General features: G+C 39.6%; 1 protein-coding gene across 2 annotated transcripts in view; it reads right to left on the bottom strand.

Annotated features, from left to right (window-relative positions):
• PDCD2L (programmed cell death 2 like) overlaps nt 1-17,979 on the bottom strand; it is a 28,236-nt gene extending 10,257 nt beyond the window's left edge. The window contains exons 1-6 of one of the 2 annotated variants that reach the window (XM_014838177.3): nt 17,823-17,979; nt 17,556-17,722; nt 17,352-17,412; nt 15,704-16,077; nt 14,624-14,734; nt 7,489-7,637 (exon numbers count right to left, since the gene is read on the bottom strand). In XM_014838177.3, coding sequence (XP_014693663.1) covers nt 7,489-7,637; nt 14,624-14,734; nt 15,704-16,077; nt 17,352-17,412; nt 17,556-17,722; nt 17,823-17,930 — 970 coding nt within the window. In that variant the 5' untranslated portion in view covers nt 17,931-17,979. The remainder of the gene's footprint in view (nt 1-7,488; nt 7,638-14,623; nt 14,735-15,703; nt 16,078-17,351; nt 17,413-17,555; nt 17,723-17,822) is intronic. The other variant, XM_014838178.3, reaches the window with a different exon arrangement.
• Nucleotides 17,980-20,651: the final 2,672 nt, after the last annotated feature.

The raw sequence follows: 20,651 nt of genomic DNA, 5'->3' as shown, positions 1-20,651 counted from the left end.
CCATTCGTTCTTTTAATGTGATATATTACACTGATTTTCATGTTTCATATCTTTGTCCTGTCTTGGTGTTAATCCCATTTGATCATGGTGTATAAACCTTTTAATAAGCTCCTGGGTTCTGTCCGCTAGTCTTTTGTTGAGGATTTTTACATCCATATTTTTAAGGGATATTGATCTGTAGTTTTCTTGTAGTGTCTTAGTCTGGCTTTGGTATTAGGATAATGCTGGTCTCACAGAATGAGTTACTAAGTCTTCTATACTCTTCAGTTTTTTGGGAGAGTTTAAGAAGGATTGTTATTTATTCTTTAAATGTTTTATAATATTCCTTAGTTAAACTATCTAGTCCTTGGCTTTTCTTTGTTGGGAGATTTTGATTACTGATTCAATATTCATACTAGCTACAAGTCTATTCAAATTTTCTGTTTCTTCTTGGGTGTAGATTGGATGTTTCTAGAAGCTTGTCCATTTCATTTAGGCTATCCAATTTGTTGGCATACAATTATTCATAATACTCTCTTATAATCCTTTCCATTTCCATAAAATTAGCAGAAATGTCCCTACTTTTATTTATGATTTTAGTAATTTGAGTCTTCTTTCGTCTTAGTCCTTCTAGCTAAATATTTGTCAATGTTGTTGACCTTTACAAAGAAAAAATTTTTGGTTTTGTAGATTTTTCTCTATTATTTTTAATTTCTTTCTTTTTTTTTTTTTTGAGGAAGATTAGCCCTGAGTTAACTGCTGCCAATCCTCCTCTTTTTGCTGAGGAAGACTGGCCCTGAGCTAACATCCGTGCCCATCTTCCTCCACTTTATATGTGGGATACCTACCAAGCATGGCTTGCCAAGCGGAGCCATGTGTGCACCTGGGATCTGAGCCAGCGAACCCCAGGCCACCGAAGCGGAACGTGTGTACTTAACTGCTGCGCCACCAGGCCGGCCCCTAAATTCTTCATTTTTTAAAAATCTTTGCTCTAGAATTTTTTTTTTTTCTTCTCTCAGCTTAGGTTGTTCGGTCTTCTTTTTCTAGTTCATTAAGTTATACAGGTAGGTCATTGATTTGAGATCTTTGTTTTTAATGTATGTGTTTACAGCTCTAAATTTTCCTCTTAGCTCTGTTTTCACTGCATCTCATAAAGTTTGGTATGTCGTGTTTTTCTTTTCATTTGTCTCAAGATACTGTCTGACTTCACCTTTGACCTGTTGTTTGTTTAAAAGCGTTTTAACTTTCATATATTTGTGAATTTTCCAGTTTTCCTCCTGTTATTGATTTCTAGTTTCATTTCCTTGTGATTGGAAAAGATACTTTGTACAATTTCAACCTTTTTCAATTTGTTGATATTTACTTTGTGGCCTAACATATGGTATATCCCTGGGAATGTTCCATGTGCACTTGAAAAGAATGTGTACACTGCTGTTGTTAAGTGGGGTCTTCTGTGTGTGTCTGTTAGTTTTAACTAATTTATAGAATTGTCAAATCCTGTTTCCTGCTTAATCTGCTGTGTGATTGTTTTATCTGTTATTATAAGTGTGATATTTAAGCACTGCCTATTTCTCTCTTCAATTCTGTCAATTGTTCGTTCATATATTTTGGGTTTCTACAAATAGAAGCTTACCTATTTATAATCGTTATATCATCTTGCCCTACTGAACCTTTTATCAACATATAATGTCCCTCTTTGTCTCTTATAACTGTTTTTTTTAAATTTGAAATGTATTTTGTCCAATGATAATATAGCCACTCAGCTTTCTTTGGGTTACTATTTGCCTGGAATATGTTTTTCTGTCCTTTTGCTTTCATCTTCTTTGGGTCCCTACATCTAAAGATAGAGTCTCTAATCGACAATGTATAGGTGGGTCTTGTTTGTTTGTTTGTTTGTATGTATGTATGTATGTATTTTTATTTATTTTTTAAATTTATTTTTTATTTTTTTACTGATTGATTGATTGATTGATTGAGGAAGATTAGCCCTGAGCTAACTACTGCCAATCCTCCTCTTTTTGCTGAGGAATATTGGCCCTGAGCTAACATCCGTGCCCATCTTCCTCTACTTTATATGTGGGTCACCTACCACAGCAGGGCTTTTGCCAAGGGGTGCCATGTCCGCACCTGGGATCCAAACCGGCAAAGCCCAGGCCGCTAAGAAGTGGAATGTGCGAACTTAATCGCTGCGACACCGGGCGGGCCCCTATTTTTTTGAGGAAGATTAGCCCTGAGCTAACTGCTGCCAATCCTCCTCTTTTTGCTGAGGAAGATTGGCCCTGAAGTAACATCCATGCGCATCTTCCTCCACTTCATATGTGGGACGCCTACCACAGCATGGCTTGCCAAGCGGTGCCATGTACGCACCTGGGATCCGAACAGACAAACCCCGGGCCGCCCAAGCAGAACATGCACACTTAACCACTGTGCCACTAGGCCGGCCCCGTTTTATTTTTTTATATTCAATCTGCCACTGCCTTTTTTAAATAGAAAAGTTCACTCCATCTATATTTAACGTCATTACTGATAAGGAAGGATTTACTTCTGCCATTTACCTATTTATTTTCTATATGTCTTATAATATTTTGTTCCTCAATTCCTCCATTACAGCCTTTTTTCATATTTAGGTGATTTTTTTTGTAATATACCATTTAGATTCCCTTCCTTCATTTTCTGTGTATTTTATTAGCTATTAGTGGTTACTTTAGGGATTAGAATTAAAATCTTAAATTACAACAATGTCATTTGAATAATACCCACTTTATTTCAATAGTGTACAAACACTCTGCTTCTATATACGTCTCTGTTTCTCTCCCTATCAAAATCCCAAAAAGTGTTTTTTACAAAAACAGAAAAACATTCTAAAATTCATAAGGAATCTCAAGGGGACCACATATAGCCAAAATGATGTTGAAGAAGAACAAAGTTGGAGGACTCATACTTCCTGATTTCAAAACTTACTACAAAGTGACAATATTCAAAACAGTGTGGTCCTGGCATAAAGACAGGTATATAGACTACTGGAATAGCAATCTCTCATTTATATGGTCAATCCATTTTTGACAAGTACTATATCCATTCAATGGAGAAAGGACAGTCTTTCAACAAATGATGCAGGGAAAACTGGATATCCACATGGAAAACAATGAAGTTGGACCCTTACCTTACACCATCTACAAAAATTAATTCAAAATGCATCAAAGACCTAAATTTAGGAGCTAAAGATATAAAACTCTCAGAAGAAAACACATGTGAAAATATTCAAGACCTTGGATTAGGCAATGATTTCCTAAGTATGACACCAAAAACACAAGCAAAAAAGGAAAAAATACATTAACAGACTTCACCAAAATTAAAAACTTCTGGGATATATAAAGAATTCATACAATTCAACAACAGAAAAGACAAACAACTCAAGGAAAGGACTTGAATAAACATTTCTTCAAAGAAGATATATAAATGGCTAATAAGCTCATGAAAAGATGCTTAACATCATTACATATTAGGGAAACACACATAAAAACTATAATCACACACCACTTCACACCCAGTAGGATGACGATTATGAAAGAAACAGAAAATAACAAGTGTCGATGAGGATGTGGAGAAATCAGAATGCTCATGCATTACTAGTAAGAATGTAAAATGGTGCAGCCACTGTGGTAGACGGTTTAGACGCTCCCCAAAAAGTTGACCATAGAAGTACAATATGACCCAGCAATGCCATTCCTACTATATACCCAAAAGAATTGAAAACAGGGACTCAAACAGATACTTAGAGACCAATGTTCACAGCAGCACTACTCAAAATAGCCAAAAGATGGAAACCCCCATCAACAAACAAATGGATAAACAAAATTTATATACATATACAATGGAATATTATCCAGCTACAAAAGGAAGGAGATTCTGATACATGCTACAATATGAATGACCACTGAAAACATTATGCTAAATGAAATAAGCCAGACACAAAAGGATAAATATCTGTCTGATTCCGCATACATGAGGTATCTAGAATAGGCAAATTCACAGAGACAGAAAGTAGAATAGAGGTGGCCAGGGACAGAGGGAAGAGGGAATGTGGAGTTAATTCTTTTTTTGGGGGGCGAGTTAATTCTTAATGGGTACAGATTTTCTCTTTGGGATGATGAAAAAGTTCTGAAAAGAAATAGTGGTGATGGTTACACAACATTGTGAATATACTTAATGCCAGTGAATTGTACACTTAGGAAATGGTTAAAATGGTAAATTTTATGTTATGCATATTTTACCACAAATTTTTAAAAAATCAATTGTATTTTAATATACAAGGAGCAAACATCAGAAATTGAAATTTTTTAAACTGCAACGAGGGACAAAAATTTAAAAAAATGAGCAAGACTATAAATTGGAAACTACAAGTCAATGCAGTAGAAAATTAAAGATGACCTAAATAAATGGAGAGATATACTACGTGTGTGGGTCAGAAGACTCAACATTGTTAAGGTAACAATTCTTCCCAAACTGAGCCAGACAATCAACACAACCCCCAAAAATCCCAGAAACTCATCTATTTTAAGAAATTGACAAGCTGATTCTAAAATAGCTATAGAGGGGCCAGCCTGGTAGTGTAATGGTTAAGTTTATGCGCTCTGCTTCGGTGACCTGGGATTTGTGGGTTTGGATCCCAGGCATGGACCTACACACCACTTATCAAGCCATGCTGTGGCGGCATCCCCTATACAAAATAGAGGAGGACTGGCAATAGATGTTAGTTCAGGACCAATCTTTCTCACCAAAACATAAAATAAAATACATATAGAAGTGCAAAGGACCCAGAAGAGCCAAAACGTCTTCAAAAAGGAAGAATAAAGCTGGAAGACTAACACTACCAGATTACATGTCTTATTATAAAGCTATAGTAATCAAGACAGTGTGGCAGTGGCATCAAGATAGAAAAACAGATTAACGAACAGAATGCAGAATAAAGAAATGAATTCACACATATACGGACAACCAATTTTCAACAAAGGCAAAAAGATAATCCAGCAGAGAAAGGATAGCCTTATCAATGGTGCTGAAACAACTGGATATATATATATGGAAAAGAATTAACCTGATCCATACCTCAAACCATATATAAAAATTAACTCAAAATGGATATAAATCTAAATGTAAAAAACTTAAAACTAAAAACTAGAAAAAAACCTGGAAGATAATCTTTGTGTCCTTGGGTTAGGCAAATATTTCTCAGACAAAACATCAAAAGCATGATCCATGTAAGAAAAAATTAATAAATTGGCCTTCAAAATCAAAAACTTCTGCTTTTTCAAAAAGGACATTGTTTAGAGAATGAAAAGACAAGCCAGTACATTATGGAAGAGGGAGAAAAAGGAGTAGTGTCACAGTGGAGAAACCTGACAAACACTACCTCAGCCAGGTACTTGAGGCCAACACAACAGTCATAAATCATGTTTACAGCATGCACCCTTGAGTGGATGTTTGATGTGAAGAAAATGGCACTTTACCTGCTATCTTTCTCTCAATAATCCATAACCCGATTCTAATCTAATCACAAGAGAAAACATCAGACAAATTCCTATACAGCGGCATCCTACAAAGTAAGTGACTAGTATGCCCCAAAATTGTCAGGATCACCAAAAATGAGGAAAGTCTGAAAACCCATCACAGGCAAGAGACATGACAACATGATGCAATGTGGTATCTGGATGAGATCTTGGACATTAAGTAAAAACTAAAGAAATCTAAATAAACTATGGACTTTAGTTAATAATAATGTATTAATATTAGTTCCCACGAATTGTAACAAAAGTATCATATTAATGTAAATGTTATATTAATGTAAAAGTATCATATTAATGTAAAATGTTAATAAAGGGGAAACTGGGTGTGAAGTATATGGGAACTCTCTAAACTATCTTCTCAATTCTTCTGTAAATCTAAAGCTTCTAAAAAATAAAGTCCATACCAAAAAACAGCAACAAAAAAAGGCAAGTCACAGACCTGGAGAAAACATTTCTAAATCATGTATCAGATGAAGGACTTGTATCCAGAACTTATAGAAAACTCTCAAAATTTCAATAATAAAACAAACAATGCAATGTTTAAAAGGAGCAAATGATTAGAAGAGACACTTCACCAAAGAAAATATACAGTGGTAAACAGGCACATGAAAAGATGCTCAGAATCATTAGTCATTAGAAAAGTGAAATTAAAACCATGAGACATCACTACACACCTATGAGACTGGCTAAAATTAAAAAGACAGCCTACACCAAGTGTTAGCAAGGCTGTGCAACTCTCATGTACAGCTGGTCGGGAGGTAAGTGGTGCAACCACTTTGGAGAACAGTTTGGCAGTGTCTTAAAAAGTTAAATACACACCTATCATATGATCCAACCATTTCACTCCTAGGTATTTACCCAAGAGTAATAAAAGCTTATGTCCTTACAAAGACTTCTACACAAATCTTCATAGCAACTTTATCTGTAATAGCCCCAAATGGAAACAACACACAAGGTCCATCAGAAAATCCACTGATAAACAAATTGTGATGCACCCCAAAAATGGAACAGTACTAGTAACAATAAGGTACGAACTGATACACACAAGAATATGAATGTATCTCAAAATAACTATTGGTGAAAAAAAGCAAACAAAAAGTATACAGTATATGATTCTATTTATAAAATAACTAGAAAATGCAAACTAATCTACAATGACAGAATAGATCAGGTGTTGATAGAAGGGGGGAAATAGCACAAAGGGACTTGAGGAAACTTCTGAGAGTGATGAACACATTCATTACTTTGATTGTGGTGCTGGTGATTTCACGTGTATATGTATGTCAATACTTAGCCAACTGTACACTTTAAATATATACAGTTCATTGTATGTCAATTACATCTCAATAAAGCTGTTTGCAAAAAATTCCAATATATTAACATGGAAAAAATTCCCTGATTATACGAGAAAGAAAAAAAAGGGCTGTAAGACAGTATGCATATTTTTGTCCAAAAATGTTTTACATATATATTCATGTTTGTGTATGCATAAAATATGTTTAGATGAACTTACTTCTTACTGCATGTACTTCTTTTCTGCTTGAATCTTGCACCATAATATCTACTACTTTTATTATAAAAACTTCCAATTTTTCTTTAAAAAATTCTAAAAATAAAGACTATATAATGATGATAAAATAATAATTACAATCATGTAAAAGTTATTTTTAAAAGAACAATAAATTTTTGTTATACAATAATGTGATGAAAATAATTTTAAGGACAGACAATAGCTTGGCCTTAAATCAACCAAAATAGTATCAGTAGTTGTGTTACACTGGCTGGATTACAAATTTCCTTAAAATAATTTTGATTTCCCAAATTTTCTGTAATATGCTTATATTTCATAAGTAAATAAAAATGAAACAATAGTCTTTCATTTTGAAATCATTCCAAATTAGTGCCAGAAATCCACAAATCAAATTAGTAAAGGGCTTCTTACCTAAGTTAGCATTTCTGAGCATGCTGACCAGTGCTGGCATAAGCTGAAACTCAAATGTTCTTCGGACTCCACAGTGGCTGCAGGCTGGGGGCTCAGAGGCTTCCGATGTAGGGCAGGTCAAAAAAAGTGGTTCTCCACTCCAGGAATACCTGGGGCAAGGAAACAAAGAACTCTGAAACAAGGCCACATACAAGTCATGTTCCAACAACTAAGACTTTGCAAACTTTCTTTCAGCAAAACTAGAGAACAAAGAAAATCTAAAGACCCAAAAACTAGCAGCAAGCCTGTAAAGCACAGCAAGGTATCTGAACTCTTATCAATGCCTGATTCAAAGTCTGGAAGAAGACACTAAAGCCAATGTTGAACTGAATCTAAAGAAAACTGCAACAAAGCCCACTCAGCCCGCCTGCAGATTCCCTCCACACTATTGGCCTTACAGAAGGAGTATGTCCTTCTAAGGAGTAAATATTTACAAATTAAAACCACAAGGAAATACTACAACACATCTTCCAGAATGGCTAAAATTAAACAATGACCATACCAAGTATCGGCAAGGATGTGGAGGAACTACAATTCTTTTTTTTTTTAAAGATTGGCACCTGAGCTAACAACTGTTGCCAATCTTCTTTTTTTTTTCCTGCTTTTATCTCTCCAAATCTCCCCAGCACATAGTTGTACACTTTTAGTTGTGGGTCCTTCTAGTTGTGGCATGTGGGACACTGCCTCAGCGTGGCCTGATGAGCAGTGCCATGTCTGTGCCCAGGATCTGAATCAGCAAAACCCTGGGCCACCAAAGCGAAGCACGCAAACTTAACCACTCAGCCACAGGGCCGGCCCCCAGAACTACAATTCTTATGCCCTCCTGAAGGGAATGTAAATGGTATAACCACTTTAGAAAACAGTTTGGCTGTTCCTTAAAAACTTAAACACCTAAGATCCAAGCATTTTAATCCTAGATATTTACCCAAGAGAAATGAAAGCATATGTCCATACAAAGATTTAAACACTGTTTACAGAAGCTTTATTTATAATTGCCAAAAAGTGGAAACAACCAAAACATCCATCAACAGGTGAAAGGATAAACAAATTGTAGTCTATCCACACAATGTAGTATTACACAGCAGTAGAAATGAATGAACTATTGATACATGCAACAAGGATGAATCTTGAAATTATACTGAGTGAAAGAAACAGACTCCCCTCCACCCCCAAAATAGTATATCCTGTATGACTTCATTCATATAAATTTACAGAAAATGTACTAAGTTATAATGACAAGAAGACTAGCAGTTGCCTAGGAATGGGGGCGGGCCACAGGACAGGGCAAGAGAGAGACCTTACAAAGGAGTATGAAGAAACTTTTAGGGGGTGACAGATGTTTATTACCTTGATTATGGCAATGGTTTCACGGGTGTATACACATATCACAACTTAGCAAAGTGTATGTTTTAAATACGGGCAGTTTGCTGTATGTCAACTGCACTTCAATAAAGGTATTTAAAAATGGTTGTAAACACACACTTCACTAAAGAAGATATACAGATGACAAGCACATGAAAAGATTCTCAATGTCATTAGTTATTAGAAAAATGAAAATTAAAACCAGAAGGAAATACCACTATCATCTACCAGAATGTTTAAAATTAAAAAGATTGACAATATTTTTTTTAAACCACCACCAGGCTAAGTTTTTCACTGACAATCACTCTTGTACTCAATGTACTTTAATATTTGCAAATTTAGCTCTTATTTCATTTGGGGGAAATTCCCTATTTTATCTTTGAATATTATTTTTGATCCATTTGTTCAGTTCTCTATTTTGGATACCAATTATCCTTATAGTAATTATCTTTATCAATCTTCCATATATATCATCTTCTGATTGCTTTCTTTTTCTTCTGCTTTCACTGGATTACCTCAAGTCTTTTCTCTAAATCAGTACTTTGATTTTCAACCAAGTCTATTATGCTCCTTATATTCTAACGTTATTAGATATGTAATGGTCTGTGGCTTGGTTTCCTTAGCAATTCAAAGCTACTTTATTTTCTCACCTTTAACTCTTGATTTTATTGAATTCATTTTCTTATGAAGTTGTTCTACATTTTGAAAAACCTGCTGGGTTAATGTGTTCCTTAAATTATGTTTTCTTCTAGACATGGTTCTCAGTTCATTTTTGTATGTACTGTTCATGTCTTTAATTTTACCGCCCACATTACGATTACATGAGTGGCATACCATTTTTCATCTAGCTCATGCCTAAGGGGGCAACTCTGTTCAGAGCATCCATTTGCTCCTAAGTGGTATGTGGGATTTCTTACTGATTTCAGGTCAATCTCCTATCTGAGGTCTGTTCTTTCCCCTCCTCTCCAAGAGTATGTTTCATTTCCTCTACTTCTCTGTAGATGGTAAAAGACAGAGAATTGGGGTAGAGATGTAGTTCTGCTAAGACCTGTAGTTCACAATCTTTACTAAAACACCTGGGCTTTGCTTTTACTTGTGAGACGGTGTAAAATGTCTTATACGTCAGGAGAGATCCCACTCTAATGGGGGAGAAATGGCTCTTGACACCCCTATCATCACTCTAGGCTCATCACAGAACCAGCACCTTTTGCTTCTGAGAGGCAATCCCTAACTCCCTGTGCCATCACCCCACCTCACCCAGTTCTTTGGCCCACAGCCAGTTCCACTACCCCCCACACCAGACGATAGAGACTCTCCTCCTGTTTGCTTCTGTCCAGATTCAGGATTATTACTCACAATTCTCAGGATTTTGTGGATTAATCAGTATATTCTGCAGAGGTGAGAGAAGAGGGCTGCATGGTTAGAACTTGCACTAAACCATACCAGAAATTTCTGTACCTTTCTCTGTGAAGAGTAAACTAATTACTTACGTAAATACATGTGAAACACTCAGAAATGTATTAGACAGTTAATGATATTATATCCTGGGCTGCCAGTTTGAATTTTATGGTACTAAGTCCCTTTCCTTATTTCACTGCTGATGGAAGGGATTTTCTTTTTGATATTTATTTGGTTTTTCTATTTTATTTTTGGCTGACTTTTAGCTCTTAGATTCATTGTGTCAGCTATTAGGGGAGAAAGACCATTTGACTTCACTCTGCCTACTTTATCCCAATCCATTTTTACAAGTTTTCACCATGTTGCTAACTATTTTTATACACTATACCTGCTGGCAATGTCATTTCCTCTGAGGCCAACCTGACATCCTACTTAAAACAGCTCTGTTTTATTTTCCTCATCTATCACTTCCGGAAATCATGCAACATGTGTATTTATTTTTAATCTCCCTCACTAGAATGTAAAATCTATAAAAACATGGACTTTTTGTCATTTCCTGCTGTTTCTGCAGCATCAATAATAGTGTCTGGCATTTAGAATAGACTCACTAAATATTTGTTGGACGAATGAACATGCTTTACCTCACTGAATCCTCCCAAACATCCTGTAAAGTAAGTATTAGGCTCATCTTACAGAAGGTTAATTCACGGGCCAGCCCCAGGGCCTAGTGGTTAAGTTCTGCATGCTCCACTTCAGCGGCCTGGGTTCAGTTCCCAGGTGTGCACCTGTACCACTTGTCGGCAGCCAGGCTATGGCAGCAACCCACATACAAAATAGAGGAAGACTGGCACAGATGTTAGCTCAGGGCGAATCTTCCTCAGCAAGAAAAAAAAAAGAAAGAAAGAAAGAAAAGAAAAGTTTAAATAAAAAAAGGGTAATTCATCTCCCCAACCCAAGTCTTCTAATGCCAAAACCAAGGCTCTCTTCATCCCCACCTTGTTTGAAAAGGTGTTGGCTCCACCAAAGACTCATGAAGTACCTACTATACACAAGCACTGTGCTTTGCATAAGAATTACATACTGTCCTCACTGCCAAAGAATTTACAGAAATCAGGTAATTCAGCAGACCCTTGTCCTAAGATCATGAAGAACGCATAAATATGCCAATGCTACTAACAGAGCCTAACAGATCTCTGCTTCCCCAGAACACTGCATAGTGGATTTCAAACAATAGCCAGTGTTTGCAAATGTCTCACAGAGTATTCTCACTCATCACCTCATTTAACTCTCACAGGATTCCTAGGAAATAGGTAGTTATATCATCACCCTCATTTTAGAGGTGAGGCACTGGGAGAACAAAGGTTAAGTGACTTGCCCAAGGACCCACAACTAGAAACGGAACACCTCGGCCTTGAACTTCCAAGGCCTTGGGTTCAATATTCTATGAGCACTTGTCATTTACTACAAAAGTAATATGTCTTCAATACACAAAACTTGTAACGTAGAATGCACAGAGGAAACAAAATCAAAGCTATTATCAGTAACAAAGATTTAATTGTAAAGATGTAGATTAAATTGACGAGGACACACACTGCAGTCCGAGAAAAATCAAGACCCCTGTGCTCCAGATAACAGCCTCCTAAACCCCCATCTCCAGAACAGCATCAACGCTCGTCCAATTTCACAAGCCAGAACCTCAAAACCACTTTTGCTGCCTTCTAATCTTTTACTCTCACATCCAGTGGCCACCAAGACTTGCCATTACACGAACATCTTCCATATTTATCCTCTCCTTCCCATATCCTCTGCCATGATCCAAACCCTTTCACCATCTCTCACCTGGATTCCTTTCCTCTAATCTCAGAGCAAACATATCATTCCCCTGGCATTCACTGGTTACACAATAAAGTACAAACTGTTTAGTACGAAATGGACTGAAAACATACTAGTCAAGCACCTAATCCATGCCAGTACCAGGTACCAAGTATGGGGAGCACCTAGTCTGGCAAGGAAGGAAGACAACAAGGGTGTATGTCTTTCTAAAGGAGGTCAAGATATGGAGCTGTGGAAGCAAAGGAGAACGAACAGTCTTTCAGCCAAGCTACTGTCACTTCAGACACCTTGACGTCCAGCTCACTCAATTGCCCCCACTCCATCACTATGTACTTGGGTACCTTTTTCTTTAGTCAGTGACCAACCTGTGACTCAGAGCATCCTTGCCCTTTAGTCCCTCCAGCAGGACTGAGGGCCCAAGTCTGTCTCTCCTGCATGATGCCTTCCCTGATGCACCAAGGCAGAGGCCTCTGATCCCTCTGCTGTGCTCCTGGACACTTGCTCACAGCTCTCCTGGGCACTCGTCATAGCATATAGTGTTGTCCGCTCCCTGACCAGGCTAGGTACTTTTGTGGCCAGCACCAACGGCAGTGGTTATGGTCGTCCTCCCACCCCAGCACACAGTAACTCAGCCCTTCAGTAGCAGGGCCTCAGTGTGGGCAATGAGTCTCACTGGGGAAGAGGCCCCTCCCAGAGGGTGGTCTCCAGAAACACCGTCACTACTGAGGTAGCAGATGCTTAAAAATATGTGTTCAATCTGAAAATTCTGTAGAAGGTATCATAATTTGGGCATGCTTTCATGAGGGCACGTGTGTTATGAGATTTCTAGTTGCCATATCCAACTAAAACAAGGAGAAAAAATAAACCGAATTTCACCAATAAAATTAGGATGTAGGAATCACCAGTAAAGCCTGACTTTGTAACTAGGTAGTAAAAACTACAGTTAAACAATATACATCAAGAACCTTTAAACTTCAAATCTTTGATCCTGAATTTCACTTCTAGAACTAGATCATGCGAAAATCATAAAAAATTCTAGGATTTATGAAGGGGATGTGTAATGCAGAATTAAACTGTGAAACAAACTAGATGGGAGCAATTAAATACCCAACAATATATCCATAAGGAAGGTCAAAAAACAAACAAATCAAGAAAATTAATCATAATAAAGGGCTGATTTCCTTAACATCATAACAGATCCTAGAAATCAGAAGGACCAAGAAGTTACGGAAAAATGGGTAAAGAATATGAATAGACAGAAATGATTCAAAAACATAAAGATGCTCATAATAAGAAAAAAGCAAAATAAAATTATACTAAGATGCCCTTTTTCACCTTTTATTGGCAGAAACACAAAAGCATGAAGCTCACACTTACAAATTATCAAGCTATGGGAAGATAGGCACTTACACATCGCCAGTAGGAATTAAAGCTGACAGGAGAGCAATAGGAATTAAGGTCCAAGGGAGTCACTTTGGAGCTATCAATCAAAATTACAACTCCACATACCCTTTCGCTTAACTATGCCACTTCAGAGAACGTAACCTTCAGATACGTGTGCATACATGCAAACTGACATAGGTACAAGGTTGTTCATTAGCATAAGTTATAACAGCAAAAGTTTAGAAACAACATTAAATGTCTATCAACAAGGAAAACAGATGAGGGACTAAACTACTATGAAGCGCTTTTTTTTTCCCTGAGGAAGATTGGCCCTGAACTAACATTTGTTGCCAATCTTCCTCCTTTTTTCACTTGAGGAAGATTAGCCCTGAATTAACATCTGTGCCAATCTTCCTCTATTTTATATGTGGGTTGCCACCACAGCATGGCTGACGAGTAATGTAGGTCCATGCCCAGGATCTGAACCCGTGAACCTGGGCTGCCAAAGCGGAGCACGCCAAACTTAACCACTATGCCATGGGGCTGGCCCCTAAATATTTTTTTTTTAAAACAAAGCTCTCAATGTACTAAAGAAGATACAGTACTCCCACATACAGTGTAGAGTTAAAAAAGCAGGATACAGAATGTGTCTAGAATGCTTCCTTTTGTGTAAAAAAATGTAACGTAATCATATTTGCTCATACATGCATAAAGAGACTCCTTAAGCACACACAGAAAACCAGCAATATTTCTGAACCTTATGAATGTACTACCTATTGAAAATTTAAGTTTAAAAAACGCAGAAAAAAACTTTTCGAGAAATTGTTATAGGAAAACCCTCCATATCTATGAATAATATTGAAAAAGAAAAAAATTATAAATACTCTATGATCCAAATTATGTTTTTAAAAAATACACAATACCTTCCTACATGCATGCATCCAAATGCATAATAAATGAGTGAACATAATATACTAAAATCTTAGCCTCTTGGTTTGGGGACCATTGTGGATTTTGGATTTCTTGTTATAATTTCCTAACACGTGTTACTAACATGTGTTTTCCTAACACGTATTACTTTTATAATCAAGAAAAACACTAAAATAAAATGTGCTTTTACCTCAAAATCTGCTCCTGACAAACAGCAATTCTCTTCATGAATTTGTAAAATATCTTATCTCCACTTTTAATTATGGTCTTCTCATATTTTTCATCACCATCACTAGGAAGACTAAAAAGAGAAACAGGAAACACTTGTGTCTATATCCAGAGAACTGCAGGATTTAGAAGATTAAACAAGATAATTTTCTTTAAAAAATAATTTTACCAAAGTAATATATGCACACAATTTAAATATCAAAAATGTAATACCTTATAACGCACAACAGTAACCCCTGCCCCACCCTTCTCCCAAGGCCTGCTCCCTGGCCATTTTCAACCCTAGGGTAATTATTTGCAATTTAAAAAGTCATTATGCCCTCTGACTCTCCATTTCTTTTTCCATTCTGGATTACTTTCAAACACTAATATGTCTTCATGCATTCCAACATTACTCTGAAAAAGCTTACAAATGAAACAGCTCTGGTAAAGAACCAGGTCATCTCTCCAAATATCCTGTTGCACTTCTTTTCTAAGAGCAAAAATGATCGTTCCTACTTCTTTAGAGGGCTTTGGTTTATAAAGCCTTTCAAGACTACTCTCTCACTTGACTCCCAAACCACCTGATGAGATGTACAACAGAGATATCAATATCACGCCCATTTTACAAGTGAGGACTGGGGCTCTGGGAGGGTCTCCGAGGTCCTAGGCCGGTTCTTGAGCCACAGCCGAGAGTCAATAAACAAACGGCATTTTTCTAATTTACCTGTCTCAGCTATACATTTAAAAACAGAAAAGAAAGTTAAAGAGATAGTGAACACATCTTTCTCTGTAAATACTTGGCATCCCTAACTTCTGATGGTTCATTTTCTTGAGGGTCCTTATAAATACATCAAAGTGTTTTCAAGTTATCTCAAGGGGGGCTGATAAGATCCCCTTGTCTCTGTCTCTCTTTCTCATCCAAGAGGAGTAAAGCAGAAAGGTCCTACGCACACAAGCACTGCCTGAAAAAGTTTCTCCAGGTACCAGGGTAAAACTACACATACCTACTGCGGCAGCTTCCTGATCAAGTCACCTCTCAACCTCAGCAGCACATTCTCACCTTTGGGAAAGCAACTGTTCCACATCAATTCCTTCTCTCTGTTGATATTCCCTCAGAAGGCTATGAGCGTGATCGAGACTGACAAAGCCCCTGTAATCATCCTCATCTACGACACAGATGTAGTAGGGCAGGAACTGCGGCACCACAGAAGGCAAAGCCACTCCTTCCCCAGGAGGCGCAGGAGGAGCAGCACCCGGAACAGCATCCTGCAAGTGGAGGTCTTGGAGCTGGGCTGTCCAGTCTGTGTCTTTGGCACTGTTGGAATCATTTCCAAAATCCAGGGTAGGCTGTGGTGGAGATGCCTCCTCACCGTCACCTCCCCAGTCATCTGCACCTTCACACCAATCCTCAGCTGCGAGGCCATTTTCCTGCTTCTAGAAGAATATCCAGTGAATGAGGTTCAAGCACACTTGGGTGATCTCACCCATTCCCTACTCATCCCTTCAATTTCCTGAGCGCTGTAAGGGAGCCTTCACACCAGCCCCTTCCCCCTGGCACTCTGATTCAACTTCCTGGACCTCATTTACTCAAAAGTATGTTGGAGGTGACAAGTATTGTCTTTCCTTTCAGCGGCTGTGTGGCAGACATCGTGGTTTATTCAACCAAATGTTCCAAGCTATTTTGGTTGCGCATGCATTGCAGAACCTGGCGGAAAAGAACTACATTTCCCAGACTCCTTAGCAGCTAGGGTGCCAAATATGATCAGGAGCGAGCTAATCAGGTCCACTATAGAGAGACACAAATTTGAGAGAGACCGAAGTCGAAAGAGAGGCCACGAAGCAAAAGGCAGCCAGTCTGTAAATGGCGACAGAGCAAGGCTCTGTTGTCAATAGTTCTGACGAGGGCAGCTTCCAGCTCACCAGACCACACCTCAGCTTCCTGACTGCACGAGAGGCAACACGGCAACTCTTAGGCCAGTTCCGAGGTGTGGTTCTGGAAGTTGTTTCTGGAATTGCCTCCTCCAACCTACCCAATAAATTAGTAAAAACCTAATTCTAAGTCTGTCTCAGCTTTAAAAAGTCAAAGAGCTTTTCTATTATGCACAAGTGAAGCCTGACAAACACAGGCAGACACCGCTGTCTTCATCTTTTTATTCCTGGTATTGCTAGCACTATGCCTGGCACATATGAAGAACTCAGGGTAAACACGAAGTGACATTTACAGGCAAAGGGAGGCTGAATTTCGCTTCGCAGCTGCGAACTTGCCTGACTTTCTGCTTCAATAAATTAAGATTTCATTTTATTTTAACGTGTTTGTTATATACATATATACAAACATATATACACGTTGTTATAACGTGTTTGTTACATACATATACACACACATATATATTGTATGTATACAGTATACAATACACAGTAAGTATATTTCCTGTAAACACCTATACATGTATGACACACAACCACATATATGTATATACACAAACTTTTTCCCAAACAAAAATATGCTATGTGCCTCAAGACTTTCAGTGTAGATTAAAACAAACAACTCACAAAACCTCAGGGAAACGGCACTCTGTGGTTCAGGGATGAACAAAAACCATTCAAACGTACCTCAAAAACATGGCTTAAAGTTTCTCCCAAATGACATTCTGGAAAACATCCTCAAATTACAGCAACTCATAACAAGCTAGCCACGACCGCTTTACCTGAGCGTCCAGCGCCTCGTTCTCTCGCACCTGCAGGCACTGGGAGCGGAACACCCTCCAGCTTCGGGGTAAAGAGAAACGGCGGTGAGGGCTCCCCCGCGACCGCCCGCCGGCTGGCCAGCCCCACGTCGGGGCGCCGGGCGGCCGCCAGCTCCCGCCCCTCCGGGTGAACCCCGCGGGCAGCTCCGCCCCTTCCGCGCCTACCTGCGCGCGCCGCCGCTGCCGCACCGCGGCCGGGGACAGGCGAACACGTGCAGGAGCCGATGAAACGGGGAGCCTTCCAGGGGGCAGTACACCTGCACGACCAGGGCGAGCGGCTGCCTGCAACGTTCGCACACCGGCCTCGGCGCTGCCACGGCGGGCAGGGCGTCCTGAGGGCAGAGGAGCGCTCAGACCCAGAGTGCGCCCCGGGACCTCGCCCGCCCCCTCACCCCGGCGCCCACCGACCCCCGCTCCGGCGCCCCACCTCACCGGAAGGCCGCCCAGCTTGCTGGCAGTCCAGGCGCCAGGCCCCGTGGGGCGGCCACGCACTGCAGCATCTCGAAGGCCGAGCAGCACTGGCCTCCGAACGGCCGCCATGACGACGGGCGCCCACGTGAAACGGCGAACTACGGCAGCCGAGGTGGGGCGCCTCCCTGCGCACGCGCACCGCTGCCCCTAAGAGCCAGCTCCGCCCCCTCAGGAACCGTTCCGAGGATGCTGTGCCGGAGCCCTACAGGGGACTGCTCCTGTCGTGGGCTCAAATCCGGCAGCCCCGGGTGCTATGCGCCTCCTAATGCGCTGCAGTAGGAAGTATGCACCATCTACTATGAAATAGTATTGCCCCAAAGCTTTACCTGAAATAAGTGGGATAATAGGATTATCGTTAACAAGAAAAAAAAAAGTCTTTAATTTTAGAGATATGATTGAAATTGAAATGATTATAAATGAACTAGTCTATCTGGGATTTGCTGGAACATGATTGGGGCGAGGGGAGGCAGGTAAAATAAGATTGACCGTGGGTTGTTAATTGTTGAAGTTGGTGTCAGGCTCATGGAAGTTTATTATATATTTGAGTTTTATGTTTGAAATTTTCCATAATAAAGCTTGTTGCAAAACATGGGTGAATTTCAAAAACATCGTGCTAAATGAAAGAATCCAGACACAAAGGCTACATTCTGGAAAAGGTGAATTTTAAGGAAAGAAGTTAAATTATTGCAAGAAGAAATAAACTTCAAATTTATTATTCTTGCTAACACAGCAAAACATCCGCCAAAATGTTGGAGCTCTCCCCAACACCAGTCATCTGTTTACATAACACTGCCTGTAACAGCCTCTTGATCAAAGTGTGATGACAGCGTGGAGGTTTATTACTTAAGAGGAATTTTCAAGATGGTAATTGCTGACACTCTCTGAAATTCAAGAGGCAATTTAACATCAGATTTGACACTGACATCTGTGGAGACCTTGGAACAATATAACAAGAAAGTGCTTGCACGTGTAGGATTTGAAGTATCTGACTTACTTCATGATTTTGTAGGGTTTGGACCTCCTGACAAACACACAAATCATCAAGTTGTGATACTATTTGTATTTTAGTCCAGAATGAAGACGTTGAAAGCTGCTTCGGTGTTGCACTGAAAAGCTGTTTGTAATGGTTAATTTTATGGGTTGCCCACATCTAGGTGTGTCTGTGAGGATGTCTCTGAAAGAGATTAGCATCTGTATCAGTCAGCTAGTAAAGATCACCCTCCCCAGTATGAGAGGGAATCATCCAATCCATTGAGGGCTGGAATAGAACAAAAAGGCTGAGGAAGGGCGAATTCTCTCTCTTCTTGAGCTGGGACCTGTCTTCTGCCGTCATCAGAGCTCCTGGTTCTCAGGCCTTCAGACTCCAGCACTTACACCCTTGGCTCCCCACCCCCCCCACCCCCCCCTTTTTAAGGCCTTCAGACCCAGAAGGAATTATATCCCTGGCTTCCTCGGGTCTCCAGCTTGCAGAAAGCAGATCATGGGACTTCTCAGCCTCTATAATGACGTGAAACAAATCTCATAATAAATCTCCTCTTATGTATCTCTATATATCCTATTGGTTCTGTTCCTCTGGAGAACCCTAATATACTGTTCAAGACTTGCAAGGCCCATAGTCTTGTGCCAGCTTCTCCTGCATAAGGGAAGACATGAGACTTGGCAGCTGGCCTAGAGGAACACAGTGATCCCACTACTAAGAGATCCTTCATGTAAGCTAAATTAGCCTGAAAGTTCTGCCACCTTTAATTTTCCTCCCAGTCTGCAGACCTTTTTTGTGCTTCCTCTTTTGTAATAGAGGAAGTGCCTCTGATGGGAAAAGGCTTTCACTTTTCATCCACTACATTGAGAAAGGAGGTGGGTTAGCAGGGGCCTCAACAGAGCTCAGCTGTAAAAGAAATCTTTCACCTCTATAAAGATGGGGAAAGAAGTGGTCATTCATTTTTTGAAATTAAAAAAGAAAAAACCCATTTCACCAACAGAAAAATGAAAAGTGCCAACAATTTCTGAGTTTTGCTTTAAGTGGACATTGGGACCTGTATGGTCATTCCTTACTTTGAGCCTTTGTGGGTACAGTTGGCCTTTCCCTTATAGGAGCAAAAAATAGGAATCCTGGCTTTCCCTGTCTCGCAGAAGGCATGTGACCAAGCTAGAGCACAACTCAGAAGTGGGCGACCCAGGAGAGAAGGGGGTGAAGGCCGCCCGATGACAGGGTCGAGGGCAGCAGGGTCTTGTGAAAGGGGTAGCAGTTTCCCCATCTGGATTCTGTATCATGGTCTGGGGGGTAGGTCCTGGAAGCTCAGCCTCTAGCCTGCCCATCAGTTCTGCCCATCAACTCTTTAAATAGAATTCCTTTTCTGTTTAATTGGCCAGAAATATTATTTAATGTCTTGAATAGAAGATAAAAGGGGAATCTGTTCAAAAATCCTTCTTTCAATGTCTATCTTATAAAAGGGAAGAATTACCTGAGCCAGGAGATGGCACTTACCCTTTACCTTGGCCAGGAATTCACCCAAAACAGACATAATCTCAGCGCAGTTTTAAAACTATCCACTGAACAGAAGTATACGATTCCTCCAAAGTCACAGAGGTGAGGAGTGGAAGAAGATGGAGAAGGGATTTGATTACACAGGCCAAGTGCCCCTCGTGACTTTGATTTGTGCCTCACCCTACCCACTTCTCAAGGGCCCATCCTCCATTCTGGACCTGCTCATCACTTACAGTCCAATCTCAATCAAGGCACATCACTCCTCCTGCTGGGGACTCTAACTCCAGCATAGAGCATCATCTCAG

This window comes from Equus asinus, chromosome 26, assembly GCF_041296235.1.
Source record: "Equus asinus isolate D_3611 breed Donkey chromosome 26, EquAss-T2T_v2, whole genome shotgun sequence".
Lineage (NCBI taxonomy): Eukaryota > Metazoa > Chordata > Mammalia > Perissodactyla > Equidae > Equus > Equus asinus.
This window is presented reverse-complemented; position numbering and strand designations above follow the sequence as displayed.